This window comes from Podarcis gaigeae (assembly GCF_964106915.1).
Source record: "Podarcis gaigeae genome assembly, chromosome: 13".
NCBI classification, from domain to species: domain Eukaryota; kingdom Metazoa; phylum Chordata; class Lepidosauria; order Squamata; family Lacertidae; genus Podarcis; species Podarcis gaigeae.
The window spans coordinates 25,667,552-25,674,329 of record NC_139689.1 but is presented as its reverse complement, the minus strand read 5'-3'; the positions used below and the strand labels follow the sequence as shown (position 1 = coordinate 25,674,329).

General features: G+C 40.8%; 1 protein-coding gene across 1 annotated transcript; it reads left to right on the top strand.

The window, feature by feature from the left end:
• Positions 1 to 378: 378 nt before the first annotated feature.
• Positions 379 to 1,314, top strand: LOC310829652 (olfactory receptor 14A16-like; the record flags this gene model as incomplete). The annotated part of the gene is made up of 1 exon (XM_083708373.1): positions 379 to 1,314. One exon carries the CDS (start codon positions 379 to 381, stop codon positions 1,312 to 1,314), a length of 936 nt encoding a protein of 311 aa, XP_083564499.1.
• Between the last annotated feature and the right edge of the window lie 5,464 nt (positions 1,315 to 6,778).

The following is a 6,778-nucleotide window of genomic DNA, read 5'->3' as shown; positions in this document are numbered from 1 at the left end:
AATGGGGATGAGCACTGGAGTGGATGAGAGCTGCTGTCAACAATATCCAGAGTGGAGTAGGTTGCACAAACCTCTATGGTATTTTGCTGTATGATATCATACAACTTATGCTCTATCTTAAAGTTCATTGGGTTTTTTTCTTTTTTCTTTTCTTTTTTTGGTAGCTCAAATAATAACTTACATTCCATAATATTATGTCACCTGTTTTACTCAAAATTCTTAAATCATGCTTGATATTTCTAAGGGCAATAAAAATGACAATTGAACTTCAATATGCATGCTATGATTCTATAATCATGAACAAATGCTTCCCCTTTGCAGAATCTCCATCTTAAACAAGCTTACTGTTCACTCCAAAGAATATCAGAAAGAAATTAAATGAACAACCAAACTACTGCAACAGAGTTCCTTCTTATGGCATTTTCTGACGATCGTGATGTGCAGGTTTTGCATTTTGTGGTGTTTCTCTTCATTTACTTAACAGCCTTAATGGGGAATTTTCTCATCATGACTACTGTGGCCTTAGACCACCACCTAAACAGCCCCATGTATTTCTTTTTGACAAGCTTGTCATTTTTAGATGTTTGCTATATCTCTACTACTGTACCCAAATCCATAGCCATTTCACTGACAAACAACAAACTAATTTCTTTCACTGGATGTGTCACACAGGTCTTCTTAGTGATCACATTTGCTGGAACTGAGATTGCCTTGCTCACAGTCATGGCTTATGACCGCTACATAGCAATCTGCTACCCACTTCAATATGGTCTAATCATGAACTGGCAGGCCTGCATCCAAATGGCAGCTGCTTCCTGGCTGAGCAGCATGGTTAATGCATTATTGGAAACCACGGTCACGTTTAGATTAAGCTTCTGCCACTCCAATATTATTGGGCAGTTTTTCTGTGATTTGCCTCAGTTACAAAAGATTTCTTGCAGCGATACTAAAGTTAGTGAAGTTTTGCCATTTGTCATTGGGCTCATTGTGGCCCCCTTTTGTATTGTGTTCATCTTTGTTTCTTATGGCTTCATCTTCTCAGTTGTGCTGAGGATTCCATCAGCTCAAGGCAGGTATAAAGCTTTCTCTACCTGCACTCTCCACCTGACAGTCTTTTCTTTATTTATAATAACAGCTGTGTTTTCGACCTTGAGACCTAAATCACTTTCCTCCCCTGCTGTGGACTTGGTTTCTGCTGTATTGTATACAGTGTTGCCACCGGTTCTGAATCCCATCATTTACAGCTTCAGAAACAAGGACATACAGAACGCCGTGTGGCTAATACCTAAAAAAATTAAAAGTCTCATTGCATAACTGAACACAGGCACATTTTTGTAAACAATACATCTGGAAAGGCCAAATGAAAAACTGAGTTTGTACTTTAAGGGGAACATCCTAAGCATAAGAAACTGAAATAAAGCAAACCCAACATATGCTAAGTCAGCATAAAGTACGTCAGATCCAAATGCTGTTCAGGAGCACAGCTAATGCTGGTTTAGATGACATAAGCCATTAAAATAGTGTTTGAGTCATAGCATCATTTTTGCTGGCTTAGCTTATGTTGGGCTATCAGGTCACGTGACTGAGCTGACCATACTTACATTCCAACCAAAGTCCTTTATCTCTAGTCTGCAACCCCCATCCTAGTAATAATAATAATAATAATAATAATAATAATAATAATAATAATAATATATTATTTATACACTGCTCATCTGGCTGGGGAAACCCAGCCACTCATTTTGGGTACTTACACCAGCTTAAGATACACAGGGCTTGGCTCAGGCTGTTAGGTTTAGCCTAGATTAGCCAGGATGGAGGACACAACCAGCATATTGTGGATCAGCAGAGGATAGGGAATTATGATGTAATAACATAGATGCACAAAGAGATCTGTAGGATCCTAACCTGACCCATGCAGGTGGATGTTGCTATAAGGTAAAGGTAAAGGTACCCCTGCCCGTACGGGCCAGTCTTGCCAGACTCTGGGGTTGTGCGCCCATCTCACTCAAGAGGCCAGGGGCCAGCGCTGTCCGAAGACACTTCCGGGTCACGTGGCCAGCGTGACATCGCTGCTCTGGCGCGCCAGAGCTGCACAAGGAAACGCCGTTTACCTTCCCGCTAGAAAGCGGTCCCTATTTATCTACTTGCACCCGAGGGTGCTTTCGAACTGCTAGGTTGGCAGGCGCTGGGACCGAGCAACGGGAGCGCACCCCGCCGCGGGGATTCGAACCGCCGACCTTTTGATCGGCAAGCCCTAGGCGCTGAGGCTTTTACCCACAGCGCCGTGCACTAAATATGGTGAATGAAACAACTTACATTTCTTTAAAAAGTCTTAAAGGCAGTATGCCACTGAATTGGAGAAGGCAGTAGGTATTTATATAATCCCAGTTCAAGTAGCAGAAATTCTTTTTGAATACATTTGTGGGCTTTCCCCCTCTGTTTTTCCCCCAGTCTGCAGGGATACTATGATATGCATCCTTGGTATATGTTGAGCTTTCTTCAACTCAAACAACATGGCAGAAGGAAACAGAAGTCGTTTATAAGCATTGGTCCCATACTTGAATATAGGTGATTTTCCAAATTATTGCAAATGATATTAATCGTTCAATGAAGCATAATGCAGCTGACATTGCAGGTGTTCATAGAAATCTCCTGAATAACATTGAGAATATTTCCTGTACTGTGTTGATTTTGTCCTTCTCATTCATACCACTGTGTCAAATTTGTACTTTTCTGGTTCCTTGTTTTTTGTACTCTTGTTTTTTTCTTTCACTTATGACAAAGCACAGCATTTTTTCTTATGAATTGTTTGTATTAAATATTGCAAATATTAAATATTCATTGGAAATGTAACCACCAGGTTTCATCAATAAATAGGCTGAATGATAACATATTTATTATTTGCAGTTTATTTATCAAGTCCCTTCTATTTTATTTTTTGTTTGAATAGCCAGGTTCTTTTTTTCTGTTTTGATTTGCTTTAGCAAACTTGGGTTTGTCACTCAGTGAACACTTGACATGGAGCTTGAGGCAATCTCAGCTCTGTGAAAAGTCTATCATCTATTGCACTAAAGTATGATTCAACATAAGGTATCATGATGACCACTATCTTGTTGTTGTTTAGTCATGTCCGACTCTTCGTGACCGCATGGACCAGAGCACGCCAGGCACGCCTGTCTTGCCTACCGCAGTTTGGTCAAACACATGAGCTTCAAGAACACTATTCAGTATGGACTAAGGCTTGTATTGAGACCTCTGACTTGTCCACACTTCCACCTGTCCCATGCCTAGGAAGCATGAGTTCAAGTGGTTTTCCACTTGTCCTTTGCTTCTAAGCATGGGCCTGTGCAGTTTTCTGTTTGCCTTGCCACTTTCCATGTGAAAACCTGCTCCTTGACACTGAATCAGATAAAATGTCAATCTATGGAAAACCCAAATAATGTTTGCTCTGATTCAGCAGTAAAGCTCGGATTTTCCCAGGGAAAAGCAGTGGGACAAGTGAAAGACTGGGGGGGAGGGGAGAGGCATACATTAATAATTCTCATATAATTGAAAGGGTAGCAGTGGGAAGCAGTGGGAAGCAGTGGGAAGCAGTGGGAGAGTTTTCTAGCAGTGGCGTCACTCAGACCCCATCCTTTGCAGAGTTTGTGTCAGGAATGAGCCAGCTCCTAGTGAAACTCCACAGCCTGCTGCAGAACAGAGAGAGTTAGATCTGCAGCAGGATGAGCAGTGCCCAGTGCAACTCCCACAGGCATTGGGATGCCGATTGCCAAGGGAACGATGGAGAGCGAGCCAGAACATAGCCAAAGCTCTCTGGAAGATCAGTTAGGCGCAAACAGGCAAGGAGATAGTTTGTCGGAATAGGAAGAGGTTGGAGCTAAGACAATTAGTCCAAAAAGCTGGTGAATGGGAGGGTTGCTAGACAGGAACCAAAACAAGAGACATGAGAGTCGTAAGTTCAATATCTTCTGTAGATCCCGGAAGGACTCTTTAGAAGTGTCATCTTGAGTAATGATGCTGGAGGCTTTGTTAGAGCCATCCGGAGCTATCTGTTGATTTATTATTATTATTATTATTATTTTGCAATAAATCCTCCTTTCTAATTAGCTGTGCTTACTGTGTTATCAAGCTGGGAACCTGGACTCCTGACAGTTTGTTATCTCCCCTATAATTAACAGTCACTAATCATTATCATTACTTCTCATCTCCTGTGGCTTTCCAGAAGAAAAATCGATAAGAAAGCCTATAAAAACTCCTATACCATTGAGATCTAGGGATTGTGCTCCGGGCTCTCTCTGTTTTTGTTTTTGTTTTGTTTGAGAACAAACTGAGAACAGTGTGTCTGTTTGTCTTTTTTATGTTATAGTTGAGACATGACAATTCAAGTACTAGTATTCTGTTACCAGTGGGGGGAGAAATTATCTTCAGGAAGCCTATTGACAGAATAAGCCATCAAAAACTGTAGCCTGTTCCATGTAACAAGCTGTTGCTATAGAAGGACACAGGAGAGTTTGTGTCTAGAGACAAGCCTTGCTGTCAAAATGGTGAGACCAGTGGTGTTGCTGCTTCTGCTATCTCACATGATATTCAATGTTGATACCATGAAGTGCCATATGAACGATCCTCTCCATATTCCACATGAGTGGTATCAGTCAGGTAGCCTTCTCATTGGTGGAATTGCTTCTCAAATAATTTACATTTCTTCAGATGTTGTCTTCAGCAAACACCCTTCCCAGGATGAGTTTGATGTTCAAGTGTGAGTAATGCAGGAAATAGACTTCTCAAACAATGTATGTATGGGGTGAGTTGCAGCAAATGAGTTTAGAGGGACAGGGAATGCACACAATCTCCTTTCCTGACCACCATGTGTATTATGAAAAGGTCCAATGTGGGCCTGTTAGCATGTTTGCCTGATATATTTGAAAGCCTATTTGGGATTAAGATCCCTTACTTTTACTTTTCAGGAACACACACTTGCAAGCCCCCTTCAGATCATCATGCTAAATATATAAATGTCAGTGTTGAAGTGGTTGCACACCCAGGCTCCTGTGGAGAAGGGACACCTCGTTCACACACCAACATACTTTTGTACTTATGTGTCTAGCCTGAATGCCTAAAGAGGGCTCCTATATTTCTCAATCACTGACTTTCTAATTCTTCTGTTGCCCTCACTTCTTCACAGTATATCCACATTTCCTCCTCCCTTAATGAAAAATTCTTCCTGTCTTGGAATCAGAGAGTAATGTTTTCTTTACATACACCACATTTACATATAGCCAGGTATAGTATTTATAAGGTACAATAACTCTAAATAGAATCTCAGAAATTAAAGCCTAAATAAATAAGTAAGCAGGAAGCCTCATGTTTGAAAATGTTGCCTGCAAGGATATGTGGACATGAGGAAAATCAGACATGAAGATAGCAAAGCTGATGGAATAAGTTATATAGGAAGTAGTGAACTTATATTTCAAAAGGAAAGACAGAAACTAAGCACTTGTCCACACCAGAACAAAATTGTGGATATTTCCTCCCATGAAATGTCCATGTCTGTGTGCTTATCTCATACTTTTTGCACCTTGCAAGGATTTTAAAGGCCCACAGTAAAAGAGGGAAAGGTCTGAGACAGCACTCAGATGTGGAGGTCATCATATGGATTCTCTTATATTAATAGGGAGACAGGCTGGTGCAAATCCAGATTTTTCTCCAGTTTGGATAAACCCCAAAAAGATGTTTGAAAACACTGATGGGTGTCATATCAGGAGACTAGCTTAAGTAGAAAAAGATGAGAAGTATTTTGTTTGTTTTTCCTTCTCCCTTAAATGGCCCTCACTAGGAATGACAGTATAGTATAATTTACTTCAGAAAAGTATATTTTTATGCATATTCTTTTAAATAGAGCACAAACTAATAGAGGGCACAGTATTCATGGTAGTTGTTAAAAGCAGCAAGTCAATAGAAAGCCAAATAACCACCATACAGTGGTCCTTGGGTTAAGTACTTAATTCGTTCCGGAGGTCCGTTCTTAACCTGAAACTGTTCTTAACCTGAAGCACCACTTTAGCTAATGGGGCCTCCTGCTGCCGCCGCGCCGCTGGAGCACAATTTCTGTTCTCATCCTGAAACAAAGTTCTTAATCCAAGGTACTATTTCTGGGTTAGTGGAGTCTGTAACCTGAAGCGTCTGTAACCTGAAGTGTCTGCAACCCGAGGTACCACTGTATATATCTGGCTGTGTAGAGGAGAGCTCTCTCAGGGCATTTCCATGGTGGGTGGATTGGAAATAGCTCACTGATGATGCACATTGTTTACATAGAAAAGGTCTCTGGTACAATCCTAAGCAACTCCAGTTGAAAGCTTATCAGGTAACAAAGCTCACAGAAATCATTGTCTAACACCTTGGAGGATCACCTCTAGGTAAAGAAGGCAAACCAAAGCTCTGATTCATATAAGAAAGCACCATACATTCATTGCGACTAAATAATTCAATGCAGCTTTTAAGTTGTACTCCACAAATTCTCTCAGTGTTGCACTGCTCTGTCATCCATCTTGTTATCATTTGATCTTACTTCCTCTGATCACCATTTTGGTTTTTCTCTGAAGTTTACTCCCCTCCCATTTAACTCTAACAAATTTATGACATTTGTGTGTATAGACTTGTCTTAATGAAATGTAGTGTGGGCCATCGCAGTGCGAAAGTGATTCATATGAATTGTAAAATCCTCTTGTGAAAGAGAATGTAACTTCATTTGCAGAGTGGTGGCAAAGTTATACCAGCA